Below are 15,096 nucleotides of genomic sequence, written 5' to 3'. Positions count from 1 at the left end.
AGAATTTACATTAATTTTATGAATTTTAATGTAAAATTCAAAAATTTCAATTATGATAATTATAATTTTGAATTAAAATTTTACTCTTACTTAAAAGTTCGTTTGTACTTATCATCATTACGAGAATGAAAAAAAAAATGGAATGATTTAATACAAACTTGAACTCACTAGAAGAATCGTCATTTTTTATCTCATCCAAAGGGTTTTCCAGTCAAAAATTAATTATGATCCGTACTTCAATATTGTCATCCTTTTATCGTATTTTTGTTTTTTTCTTCAATTTATCAATTGACTAAAATAATCATCAATAGTCTTGATAAATACTAAAAACGTAATTGTGTAAAGAAATAATCATAGTTTTATGCAATATTAATAAAATAATCAATAAGTTAATCTATGAGAAAACTTATTCCAACATAATAATTGTGTAATAATCCGATCAACTATTTTCACAAGTTCAATATCAAAAAAGTTTTCTTGGCCCTGGTCAGGACCCTAACGTATATCCCATCAAAACCTTGTTTGATTTCTGACCAGAACCTTATCTGAATTTAAATCTGACAAGTTTGGAAGATCGAAACTACTATTGACATTCTTTAGTTGATTGAACTCTTGTGAGATCAAACAGTGCTAAAGTGTAAAAAATATTTGTATAAAGAGTTAGATCTCTTGGATTTGGCCGAGTGTCAACGGGAAAAAGTGTAAAACTCACCCTGCTGAGTTTAGTGAGGTTGGCGCCCATGAGACGATGAGTTTTTGATGCGTGGACGGTCCGGGGGGTTGCGTCGTTGCCGGGACATTCCCGTTCTAATGTCGCGGAGGGTGAGACCCCTCCGCCTGCTGCTCCACCCCAGCGGCGCACACGAGCGGCCACCCTGCCTGTCTGACCTTGTAGTAGCTTCGTAAAATTTTACTCTCCCCTTTGTCTTTATTTTAGGGCCTTATGAACTCGCGAACAAATAATTGCCAGCATACAAAACAGTCTTATTCCGAAGCCTCTTTTATTCAACAAACCACTTAAACTGATCCCGTGAGATTATTTCTTAGGCCAGATGTCGAAAATATTATAAATTAAACTCTTGAATGATTTTATCAAAACTTTAGTTGGTTTGATTTTTTTATTTTAGTGAGGTAGTTGTGTTGTTGTTGTTCAAGACACTTGTATTTAGTAATTTAATGATTATTTCGAGGTAGTTAAGTTTTTTGTTTATTATTCATACCAGTGACGTTAAAATGAAACGTTACTGCGATTGTTAAATTTGTGGTGACGCGTACAAGACGAAGAATGGAGAGACAAGTACTCTAGGGGTAACTTTTACGACGTAGTCTGAGCTAGATATCGTGTCTCATGCACCCGAGTCACGTTTCAATGTTGGGTCTTTACCACTTTACGTTACAACCGGGTGCATCTGCTGTATTATTCCCAATCTCTATTATACTGGGAATAAAACTTCTAGGAAAATATTGCTATAATTTTGCTTTTCAAGTCCCTTTCATTCAGCATATAACCTTAGAAATATATTGTCGTTTTTTACGAAGCAATATCCACCAAAGTTCAATATTTGTAGTAAACTTATTGTAACAATAGTACAAAACATGAAAAAATGTATTAAAAAAAAAGTAAAAACTGACGAATAAAAAAAAGCTTATTGGTCAATTGATCTTGTTGATGAGGCACTGACAATCAAGGGTTATTTTTATGTCTCTGAAAGCTTTCACTGCCTTGTTTTGTAATGTTTTGTGCGCGACGACGAACTGAAAGTGCGTCACGCGTCATGGACGCCGGCGTACTGACTCGAGGGTTGCTCGAGCTAACTTAAAGGGTCTCTTTCTCTCTCTGAGTCAGCCACCCCTTGATATATCATGCGCTTGCGTACTTGAATCCCTTGTCTTTCTATGGCTTGCAAGTGTGGAATCAACGATATGGACATGAGTTCTGTAAATACTTTTCGTGAATAAAAAAAAATTACTGACATTCGCAATATTTTTATTATCAAATGATCATAATCATGATTAATCAATTTTTAAATCCTCTAGTATAGAGTGAATAGTAGTAAGTGACGATGAATGCAATAACAATTGAAATAAGCTCTTGTTCTCTGTGAGTGTTAAATATCAAATAAATTCATAACCGCTTACGATTTGCCGTAACCATTTCGTGGCTAATCCGCTTTACAGGCTTTTCCGAAACTGATTAGGGTCGCGTTAACGCAAAAAGGGTGCGATGGCCATTCCGGAAGTAGGAGGATGTTAAAGGAGGAAGAGTATACGCCTGGAATCCACGTTCAGGGAATTTCCCTAAGCGGATTGTACGCTTCAGAACCTACACAAGGTTACCCTTCTATATTTACTATTAAAGCTTGCGGAAATCGCTCCACCTTCAGACCTCCACCTCCTCTTCATCACCCTCCCAATCGGAGGAGTAAACTCTTGAACTTTATTCTAGTCCTCTTTCAACAATATACTCGTTGGTGCTGGATTTGAAACACTTTGTGCATCTAATCTCTTAATTGTTAAAAAAATCCAGTTTATCCTTGTATTTCAGACAGTAAAAGTAGAAATATTATACTAGTCTGTTTTTAGAATTTATTCTAATTGGCAGGTCAATGATCATCAGTCTTGCCACTCAAGCTTTGGTGCGTTAGCTCTTTTGATGGAGATGGAGCTCTGAGAGCAGGATTTTGTGATAGTTAATGAAGTTTATTGATAGTTGAATAAAGATAGCTTGTATGCATGGTAAAATTGATTAGCGACTTAATTAGAGAATCTGTTGAAAACGTTGAAAACATTTTCTCTACGAACGTACAATTACACGGAGAAAAAATTCCAATAAAAATTACCGTGCTCAGCACAACAATCCACGCGCAAATGTCAATTCCCCAAAAAATTAAGACAACCTTCAAAGAAAAATTAGTAATCCTTTTAAAATTTTTATTATAGATTCAATATTTATTAAGAAGAGTAAAAGTAAAAATTCTTATGCAGCACGGTAATATTCGATAAATATTAATTTTTATTCAAACTTTAAACAAAAATTAGTAAGTGACTAGAAAAAAATGAGAATCTGTATATAATTTATTATGATCCGTGTGGTAGGAAAAATTCGGGTGCTCTCCTATAATTTTTTCTATTCTCGAGAGTTTCCGTGCTGGGTCGGGAATCTTCGAATTATCGGTCCAACACAATCTTTCTTTGTATTGTAAGACCGTTCACACAATCAAAAACATAAGCCGTAAAACGTACAATTTAAGACGTACGCGTGCATACTAACATCATAATAAGTTAAAAATTGGTTTGTACGCATGCGTACATCTTACGGCTTTTGTTTTTGATTGTGTGAACACCCTCAGTGCTATAGTTACTTTTTCCATATTGTAAACAAAGATGACATTCATATTTTTCGTTACGATTCAATATTGGCGGCAACACGTTATATCTTAACAATTTATGATAAGCTTAAACGGATTGACGCGGTGGACTCATGGGTAAGCGTCAGCTTGACACACGGATGGGTCGCGGGTTCGAGTCCCGGCCGAGACAAAAGTCATTTATATGATTTTTCTCGGGCCACCGTGAGCGGGAGAGGAAGATCTCTTCGGAGAGCCGGGTGGTTGTATCGACGACACAGGTTTTCTGCGTAAGATCCCGATCGTAGGGATAGGGGGGGGGGCAGATTGTAAAACGTGTGCCGTATTTCATTCCAACGAATTAATTAGTTAAGAAAGTTAATTATCAATGAACCTAATTTATTTATTTATTTGTTTATATAACCAAAAAAATTATCACTAAACTTAAATAAAATTGTTTGTCGGTTACGTAGTTATCACAGCTAACGTTACTAAATTTTCAGGTGCTGTGGAACACTAAATTTTCTGGTGCTGCCAAAGTAATTTTCAAAAAACTGAATGATACATTTTCTTATGTAACTTATAATTTTTGTATGTTGATCATTACTTTTTACTTTTCAGTAAGTTTGAACTCACATTCTTGAGCAGCACGGTAATTTTTGTATGGATTTTTAAATAAAAATTAACGGAATTTTTTCTCCGTGTAGATTAGGTTGAATGAAATTACTCAATTATAACTATTTAACAGATTCCACTTTTATCCATATGTTTCAGTTAATTAATGATTTAAATAATAAGGAGGTTTATGTATTCACAGAAATTTTATTTTTTTTTTAAATAAATTTCTATTCGTCTTCAATCACCATAAAAGTAATGTATTTTTAGCCCATTTATTAAAATAAATAGTGAAATTATAATTTAATTTAATAGAAGAATATTCATTTATTCTTAAATAAATTTTTTATTAGTGGAAATGAATTGAATTGATTTTTCAAATATTCAAATGACATATTTTATTGTAATAATTGATGTTACATGAACCCTTCATGAAACAAGTTCTACTAAAATGTGTACCATTGTCATTTAATAAACATTTCTCAAAAAAGTTTTAAATAAATACTTGTATCGACTATAATCAAACTCCTTCTTGCACGAACAAAAGTACATATCAAATTGGTGAATTCGTTTAAAATGACTGGGTAGGTGTGCCATGGGATACATTTAGGGGTCTCCTTCTCTTGTTTCTTTTTTCTTTTGTGGCGTGGGACTACTTTTTTCATCGTTCCATTAATGGTCATTAATTAAAAAGACCACACTACACCCTTCCGAACTCTGCCCTACACCCTTTATTTTAACTTGTCTGAATTTTTAGGGGTTCGATTGTCCGAAATTCTGTGCAAATTCACACTCTCAATAAATGTCTCTTATTATTATTATCATCACTACAATCCTCCATTTTTGAATGAAAGCTCCCATTGTTTCCATTGTTCTATTGACCGAAGTAAAAAGTGTTAAAATCCAAACACTTCCCTCTGTGTGGTTGCTGAAGCATGAACACATGTGGCAATACTTATCTGCTTGTTTTCAACTATCAACAACGGAAACGGAAGAAATGTTTGACGATAAATCATCGACAGGTATATTGATAAAGTCTACTAACTCATGACTTTTCATTCGAATTTTAGTTTAACTCCGTGTCATTGATTAAAACGTTATAAAAAAATAAATTCTGTTGTATGGATTCCAAGTAGCAGGTTTATGGTAAATACAACAACATGAATGCTTGATACGGCCATGGGGTTGTAGCTCAGAGTGGAAAGTTATGTCCTGGATCAGTGGTGCGTATGTATAATAATACCCACTAGTATAGCCTAATAGTTCAATGGTCGGGCAGTTATCCCATTAGGTTCAATCCCCATATGCTGCTACAGTGATTAAAACCCGAGTTTGTTTCACGCTTGGCAAATGTATCTACGTGCCTAATTTTCCTTCCGCAAATATTCAATTTCTCGTAATTTCTGTTAAATAGTATTTGATATCAGGGTTCGCAAATCTCTTCCAGTTCACCAACTGGCCACCATCATTTAGAATGGAATCTTTCTGTCGTTGTAATAAAAGGTGCTTGTTAAATGCAGCTACTTGGAAAACTGTTATAGTTGTTGGAGATGTTTCAAAGAACATGGCAGACGACATGGGTCCCATAAGAGGGGAGTGCAAAATAATAAAATAAAACAAAACAGTAGAAAGAGTGAATCTTCCTGAGACGATTATTACAGGTCGTATTGAGAACTCGTTCGTATTGGCGTAGAATAAAGAGAAACACGTAGGATAAGGGTGTGAATCTCGACAAAGGGGATGAGATATAATGTTGTTTATGTGAACCGATCGATATACTGGCGTCGGAGGTCTTTCAGGAAAGCTGAGAATATTTATCAATGTGATCGTTAGAAGGATTCATGGAGAAAAAGATTTTAGAGAAGTTGACGAAGTTTGGTTAAAGTTAGAGAAGGAAATTTTTATTTGAATTTGAGAAAAGTATTGATTAATCCAATTTGACAGCGATATTACATTGTAAAAAAATTTTTAATGAACTCTATTGAAATAAAGCTTTTTTACATTTCAGTTTTATTATCAGTTAATTTAAAGGGAAAAAATTGAATAGAAATGAATCTCTCATTTATTTGCATTGCAGTATACTGATATATCAGTTTGATATGATGGAGGTATTTAATGAAGGTAATAAATCAAATGGACATCGGAGCATTGCTGAACATCAAAAAATAATAAAATAAATCAGATTATTACATTTTTTTTAATATGTTGACATAAACTGGTCAGTTGTCATGATTATGTAAATGATCTGAAAAGATCAACAAAATAGGTTTCCCAGGCATGGTTTTAACGGCACAAATATTGATTGAAAATTTGTTTGTATACCGCAGTTTTCGTGTGAATATTGAAATTAACGGTTGAGTTATACATTCGAAATTTGATTGAAATTTTTTTTAACTATATTTTTCATTATAATTATTTTAAAAACAATTGTTTCAATTTAATAAAAAAATATTTACTACATTTAAAATGACTTTTCGAAGGTATGCTTTGATGTAAACAAATTTATTCTACCAATAAATTTTTGATTTACTACTTTCCCAATTAAAAACAGCAATATATGAAGAAAGATAAAATTGGTACTTAGTAGCGTGTGAGCTCTATTATAAAAGCTGTTAATCAGCTTTAAAATATATGAAATAGCATTCAACAATTATCAGCAATTTATGTAGTCATAAACCCAACTCGTTAGAGTATTTAAAAAAAAAATTTATTATATACAAGAACATAACTACAACGATAAAACCTATTAGATGAATTTATTTATCATTAGTTGTCTAAAAGAACGTTTTTTTGTTTTTATTTTTAACAACTGTTAGCAAATTTTCTTTCGATATTTATATTTAGAGTTAGGATAGAATGTATGTTTGCGTAAGCTAAAAGCTAGGCAAGAGTTTGGTCTACTGAGGTTACAGCCAACGATGCTATCCTTCATCTTTGACATGGTTGAATTTGCTTGCTCTCTCGTGATCGGCCCAAGAGGACGACCTTCATACGATAAATTCTCGTTTTCTACAGATTTCGGTGGGTTAAGGTACGTTATACTAAAAACCGTTGATTGATGCGCTGTCCTCTAGTCTCTGATCTCCACTATCGCATTCGTGAATTTAAACCGAAAACCTTTGCCCTTACAACCATCTCCATATATATCATAGTTTATATGCTCGGATTTTTTACTACGATCTTTTGGGGTCAATTTTTTGAAAGAAATACTCATGGACTACAGGCAATTGAGCGTGTCTAGACGGTACAAAAAAGGCTGCTGCTAAACACTGTACTCACGTTACTGTCTACATTTACAAATGTAAATTTTTATCAATAAAATAACATAAAGTGGCCAACAGTTAATTATTTGTTGGTTTTTTTTTCAAAAGTGAGCTTTAAGTGAGAAATATTAACTGAGTTGATAAACTTATATATACATATATACATCAGGAGAAAATTATTTTCTATTTGATTCAAAATAAAATATTTAATAAAAGTAAATAAATGCAGTGATGTGAAGTTATTAAAGAAAATGTTTTTAAATATTTGTGAGGAATCAAAGAGATATTTACAATTTTTTTCTCGTTCAAAGAGAGTATTTCTTTACTACTTGAAAATTTTTACAATTTTTTTACAATTCAAAAGGATGTATGTACGAGGAACTGAATTATCTGAAAAAGTATCCTCTAAAATTTTATTTCATTTTTTACGTTTGTATCTTTTCCAGTTTATATTTACCATATGCACATCAAGTAAACTTACTTACTACTTGCTTTTAAACCTCTTTTACATTCGAGACGCTAATAGTAAAAGCAATATTATTGCTCATTTATTATTTATGAGAACAACACAAAAAAACCGAACGTCCTTCTTACATCCAAGGTTTCAATTATTAGTGTGCAATATTTATTACACTTTTATACTTTCAATAATTTACGGTTTTGCATATAAATAATAAAAAAATTAATAAATACTCCTTAAACTTTGAACTTTTATAATAGACATTGTTAAGTAATGTACTTTATTACTTTCGTGATTGTAATTTTCCGTAAATCTACAATAACATGAACTAAAGTCAATGTGGTTAGTGAAGAAAAAACATTTTGAATTTATTAATTAAACGCAAATAATTAAACTTTATATCAAGTTTTAATTAATACGAGGTAAATTTTCAATTAAACTCTTGTTTAACTGTGATGTAAATATTCATTAACAATTAATTAATCAATTATTTTCATCTTTGTGTATCATTATTATTATGTAAATTTTTCTATGGATAAATAAATAATAAGAAATATTAACAATTTGCTCTTCATATCTATTAAGACATTTTATTAGTAATGAAAAGATTCATTGCAAATATTAAATAAACAGAACGTTTTTCTAACTAATTTTTTTTTATCTAACAATAAGACTGGAATAATTTAGTAACTTATCTCATTTACACTGACTTAAATAGTCATAATGAAACGTAATTTACTTTTTTAAAACTAAATTATAAGATAAATTTTAAAATTAATGAAATAAAATAACTATTTCTGTTATAAAAATGATTATTAGTTATCATAAAAGGAAAAATTTTAATTTTTTTCAATAAAACTGTCAAGAAGTCATGATGTCTAAGTATTTGTATTTTTCTTCCAGCTCTTTTTATCTATGAACAATTTAAAAGTATCCAGACTTTACTTTTATTACATTTACATAAATGCATTTCTCTCAGAAGAGGTATCATTGATCATCATTATTGAATCAGAATTTTCGACAAGTCTCGACAGTGGAGTTTGAATTTCTCTAAAATCGTTTAAAGTTTGTTCGACCGCGGGCAAAAGTTTCTCGAAACTAGAATTGAAAATTTCATAGCGAGACAGAAGCATTCAATTTTTATTGAGAAAAATTGAGAGAACAAAGAGAAATGAATATTACAAAGGACAAGCGGGTTTTAAATAAAAATAATTTGGTTCTGTTGTCTATCTTGTGTTGTTTGGTCGCTGTGAATACCAATATAGAAAATCTGTCAGGCATGTTTGATTAATTATTAGGTAAACTAAAAATATAAAAAGCCCTGAGAGTATTGTGTCCAATCGTACCGCAGAGTATTTTATGGTTTTCTAACTTTTCTCAGCTGCAAACAAAATGTTAATTAACTGTCGGTTACGTATAAAAGCTTGTCGGCATAGGTATAAACTCTGGTGAAAAATCTCTTCATTATAAGTTTCTTCAAGATTTTAACAACGAAAAAAAATCAAGGACCAAAGACCAACGGACTTATCCGTTCTTCGCGTGCATTGTCCTCTCAGAAAAATGGTCGTTGAGATTCTGTTGTCCGCGTTTACTTTTTCTGTGCTTTACTTCTTCGTTATGCTAAACGCGACTTGAAAAATTACAAAAGTTTCGTTTTTATAACAACTGCTTTTTGAATGAAAATATATTCTTATGTTGTCAAAAGCAGTCTTTTGGTACTAGAATGGTTATAATATATTGCTGGACACTTACCAACACATTGTTTTAATATTAATTACTTTTTAAATAGTATTTTAATTATTTTCCTCAAACATAACAAATAAAAAATAGTACAAATATACGCTCAAGCTGTGATACAAATAAATTTTTCATTATTTAACTCTGAATGACGTTTGAAAATAAACAGAAAAATTTATTGATATTTTTTTTTTAACACAGAATTAATTTGATAAATTTGCTGATTGAATTATGAATAAAATTTATTTAATAAAACAATTTGAAAAATGGATTGTTCAATTTTAATAAAAAAACCATTTTAATACTTTGTAAAGAATTTATTTAAAAATAAAATAAATTTCATGTTTTAATTAATTGATTACTTTGATTTGTTTATTCAACTAGTCTGTCATTGATTTATTGAATAAATCCATCAAGTCATCCCACTATTTATCAAGTAATCCAATTTCTTTAAAAAAAAGCAAGTCGAAACAATTTTTTCATGAGTGTTTTACATGAAAAAATCAACAAACAACAAAAATATGCACCCTTGAATACTGTTATTAATGTTATCTACTATATTCTCACTAGATAAATAACAGAGCGGAAAGACTCATGAGTCTAGGAAGTTCTCATTTTCCAAGAGGCAAAATTTTCTGAATCAAAAGTCACGGCAAATCATAGGAAGCTTTTCCTGCACTATCTTTTATTAAAACCTCCTCATGGGTTTCTTTCTTATGACGCAGCCATGACAGAATCATCATTTCCGGTCAGTGATGACCATCTTTCTGGTTCTCTGTCTTTTTCGGTATTTTAGGGTGTCTTCCAGGCTGTGCCATTCAATTAAGTTTATCTCTAGAACGTTTTAGGGTGACACGATGTGTATATCTATATAGATATTGGATTGTCCACGAGGGTGTCTTGTGCCCAACCATATCCTCCTACGCTTGCACTGCCTAGTGTGCGTATAAATTGTTATGTGACTTATCTACAACATAGATCTTGGACGCTCTGTACTGATAGTGTCAGTTGGGTAAATTAGAAGCGCAGGACAAGGTTCACCAAATTTACAAAGTCTGGATCATTTCCCATTTGAAATCATTCTAGTGCTTTCATTTTCATGATGGAATTAAAAAAAAAAGCAAAGGGGAAATGTTTCTTCTGGCACGTGAAGTTGTACTAATGTTACCGGAAGTCGTGGTGGCTAACCGAGACAGGAAAAATCGTACACCGTCTGCGACCAACGATGCGAAAGCAAGTCTCGCTTTTGACGGTCGAAGGGGAATGTTGGAACGTGAATTATGAAACCTTAGTGTAATAACCCGTGGAAATTGCTTTAGACACCTTGCACCAATTGATTTCTTTAAAAGTTCGTATATCCATTTTTCTAGTCATTTCCATTATCTATTGTTCATCGACTTGACGCCAATATCAACTTTTTTATCCAAAAAAATTCTTTTTCAGTCCAAAAAATTATAATTATATTTTCTTAATAAATATTCGTATAAGCAATTGCTTGATTGTTCACACTTTTTTCTTAATCAACATTAAAATGACAGCAATAGGGGTTACAATTTTTTAAAAGTAATCTTGCAGAAAGTTTATCAATAGTTTTGAATTAAATTCAATTGTTTTAAAGATGATAAAGAGGAAACTTTGTCTGAATCGTAAAAAATAAAATATTTCTAGCAATTTTTTTATTGTTCATTCATTATTGATTTTATTATAAAAAAGTATTCTTACTACTATTCTTTTAATTCTTAACCTAGACGATTCTTGAAACTTTTAATACCCAATAATTTACTAATTCTAATAAAAATAAATTCAAACTCTTACAATAAAAATTTGAACAATAATATCAATATATTACTCAAATAATTCTCGATAACGTTCGAGAAAAGTTTTCATTTGATTATTATCGAACCCCTTAAAATTGTTAACCTAAAGCAAACTAAAACACAGTATCAGAGCCAATAAGGGAACTTTAAAGCAAGATTTACAGTATTGCGATATTAACACAGCTTTATATAGAAATTCACAGTTCTGTTAGTTTTTGACATTTGCAAATATAATCAATCGACAAAAGCGTTTGCGGTTCAAGGACGGATCAGTTCTGCGGTAAGGATATTGATCACAGAACTGTCGTGCAAGGAGGGATAATAAATTTGGTAGTGGTGGGTGAGATAACGGTTCAAAGCGCATACCAGTTAACTGATCATGAATGCGTATATCCAACAAGTAATCCCTACAGGTAGGTTTAGGAGAGAGTTCGTGTTCAAATAATCTTATGTTTGTAATTTCATGTAAGTGGATAAATCAACTGTCTTTACTTTAATGTATCTGCTTTAAAATGGTGACATAATATTCATACCTACGAGAGATGATTATAAAGTTGATCTTATCATATTCTCTCATGTTTTGAAAATGTCACTACGAATTTTTCAACACGCAGTCACACAGTTTATGAATTATTTATGACTGTATACTTTCATCGATCATCGACATCATTGACGAAATACTGCTATCTATTCAAATGCTAATGTCATGCTATTGGTCAATTGTAGTTATGACCTAATTTTACAGTTTGACATTAGGTTAAATACTGACCTTGTTGACTTGACGTTGCAGTTTGGTAATAGTGGCACGATCCCGTTGTGCGGCTGCCCTTTCATTTTGCAGAATTTTCTCTAATTCATGGACTCGCTCCTCTAAATTTTCCTGCAACAGATGATAATGATGATGATTAATTAGTGTGATTTATGTTGCTAACTTATTAATGAAGCAGGTCATGTTGTGTTCAAGTTACAGCTTGTGGTCATTAAATTTAATTAAAACTATTAAAACTATGTTATAAAATAATTTTGTTCGTTACTTTCTAATAAAATTCAGCAATAGGTATGTTGTAAATATTTTACGACCGTTGTGTTGTGATTATTTTTGTTCATTTAGATTGAGAATTAACATTTTTATTTTTACAATTATATTCTTATTAAATTTATTTACATATATCATTGTTATTATTGTATTATTATTGTTTAAAAAAATTTTTCAGTTACAATAATTGCATTTGTTAATTACAATGACAAAAGATGAAAAAAAATTTATATACTAAAATATATTTTCTATTAATATTTCTCCTCTTCTTCACCATAAAACTTCTCTTAAATAATTATGCAACAACTTTTCCAGCAGAAGAATCTTCTTAATATCTTTGAAACGACGTTTAAAGATCCTTTATTCCAGCATTCGTTAGCATAAGAATGCACCAATGATAACTCCAAGCATTCTTATCACCTAATAGTCACAGCTTCCCTCAATTTCCAGCTAAGCCCTTTCATTGGCTAATTACTATTTCAGTAGTTTTCAATAGGCAATATGATTATCCAAAAGTACCCGGCCATTTTGCGTCCATATGAGAAGCGAATGAGATTGTGACGAGTTATCCTTGTTCAAGAGAGCGAAGAGGATTCGCATGCAGAGTCACGTAGTTCCGATTCACCCTCACTTGGCAAAAGCACGTTTTACTACTCTCCTCCAACAGTGGTCCACCCTTAGCATCACCTCATCTCCAACAAGGGCGCGTGTAGCTGTTCTCGTTTGTTGGCAGCGAGAGGGTTTATCAGTGTACCCACTACCTCCACCAACTTACCCCGTTAACATTTTCCTATATCAGACCCATGGGATTAGTTTTCTGACCAAGTTTTAATGCGAAAAATCCTATTTGCGAATATGCTCCAGTTCTATTCACTCCCTCTTATTTTTTTATGTGATAGGGAAAGAAAGTTAACTGATTTGCGTATTTATTAGTTTATCCATGATGATCCAAAAAGTTTCTCAGGGTCCATTTACATGCCGAAATGTCGAATCACTGTTGAAACTCTTCTCTGGTGGCTCATTTTCGTGTCTCGTGTTATTAAACATTCCGGAATCTTCGGCGCCAAGTTTCAACACGAGCTCCAACACTTCATCAGCATGTTAGACATCCAGATCTCCGAGTTCGATGTGCTACAGTAATAGACAATCCCAGGGGAGTATGTGATGAGTGGTGACAATTTGTGCGACATTATTTACTGGTATATGCTAGAAAGTGAGTTTGCTTCAATATTACACATTGAGTTTCAGCCAACGAAGGATCTTGTCCTTCTTGACTCCCTTCATATCAAATACCACAGCTCGAGAAAGCTCTGAATATACGTGAAATAAGGTACTCGTCTACGTTGTACGACTTGCATTCACTTAGCTAATTTAACGAGCTATTAACATCAATGTGACTGTTGGAGACGGTATTTTCACTTGAACGTCATTTGTGCACCATCATCAACACTGCTACTTCTCCTCTGCTACATCTAAATACACCTCTTCAAGTTCAAAGCGTCGGTATTAATCGTGAGTTGCCTTTCGGCCACATCACCCTTCCTAATAACTTGTCTTTGAAGTGGAGCCGTTTTCCATTTTCACACGAAAATATATAAATAAGCGTGTTACGTTTCACGTTTAGGGTGAAACAAGCCTCAGGCCAAGCTCAACGCTTTACCTTCGTCATGACAATGGAATAAACGATTATTATTATTTTCTTTGCGTTTCTATTTCACGAGAATATTGCTTTTTTAACGTTATCCTTGATTTTTTTATTTTACTGATATGTTTGATTTGTGATTGCTGACGAGAGTAAAACATATATTGGTAAACAGTTTTTAATCAACATTTTATCCTTGTATAAAAGGATACAGCAAACATACGTGTTTCTCGTGAAGGGTTCGAAGAACCATATGAGCGTAATTAAAGCAAGTTTAATTATAACGTGGTTCTACAATTTCAAAGTTAATTGTTACAAATGTGTATCTGTAATTGACATCCTTTGTACCTGAAATCTAAGCATTTATTAACCTGTAAGGTCTCACCTTTGAAGCTATTCTAGAAAATATACAATAGAGAGACTAGTCTGATATAGACTGTAATATCATTTATTTAGACATTATTTGATAGCTATGTATGGGTTTATAGTTTATATTGTCTTTGGCATGATTGCCTTCTATTTTACATCAGAAACCAATTTAAAAATCTAATTACTTTTTTTTTCATTTCATGATTGAAAGATTTATTCATGACTTTAATTATTGGAAATTTTATAGAAGTTTGATAAATAATTTTTTTTTCATAAAATCAAATTTATAAAAATAATTGGCTATTATTTAATCATTGTTAATAACTTCATTTTAAAGATTAAATTGAAATGAAAATTTAAAATTTGAATAACATATTCAAACTTGATTGTTTTACACTTTTTCAAATTAATGAAATGTTTCGATCTTAGTTTAAAGAGTAATAAAATATTAAACTTGAAATATTATTCAGTTTATTGACATTTATGATTATATTCTAAGCTATAAATTGTTGGATTTTTCATCGAATTCTTGAAAATCTTTTCCACTTCAATTTTCATGATAAAGTTATTGATTTTTATTACTCCCAAAGGTATATTTTTGAACGATTTTTAAATTTAAGATTTGATGAAATTGAAGATTAAAAAGAATAATGGGATCGATTGGAAACTATTCGAAATTATTACAGAAAAAAGATCAAGGTTCTTGGTATGAGCACAGGGCGGAAGGGCCGTCGCGCCGGAAATCACCGCAATATTTTAAGAACCCCTTGGCATGATTCCCTTCTGCCAGTGTCGTATCTTGCGTGATTG

At 31.7% G+C, this 15,096-nt stretch overlaps 1 protein-coding gene across 4 annotated transcripts in view; it reads right to left on the bottom strand.

Annotated features, from left to right (window-relative positions):
• LOC118073641 (uncharacterized) overlaps positions 1-15,096 on the bottom strand; it is an 86,201-nt gene that overhangs the window by 14,818 nt on the left and 56,287 nt on the right. For all 4 annotated transcript variants that reach the window (XM_035094274.1, XM_035094276.1, XM_035094275.1 and 1 more), the window contains exon 4: positions 12,009-12,119. In XM_035094274.1, the coding sequence (XP_034950165.1) occupies positions 12,009-12,119 (111 nt within the window). The remainder of the gene's footprint in view (positions 1-12,008; positions 12,120-15,096) is intronic.

The sequence above is a fragment of the Chelonus insularis genome, unplaced genomic scaffold, assembly GCF_013357705.1.
Source record: "Chelonus insularis isolate UGA/USDA-ARS -01 unplaced genomic scaffold, ASM1335770v1 scaffold_362_pilon, whole genome shotgun sequence".
Taxonomy (NCBI): domain Eukaryota; kingdom Metazoa; phylum Arthropoda; class Insecta; order Hymenoptera; family Braconidae; genus Chelonus; species Chelonus insularis.
The sequence above is the reverse complement of the archived record's forward strand: the minus strand, read 5'-3'. Positions and strand labels throughout refer to the sequence as shown.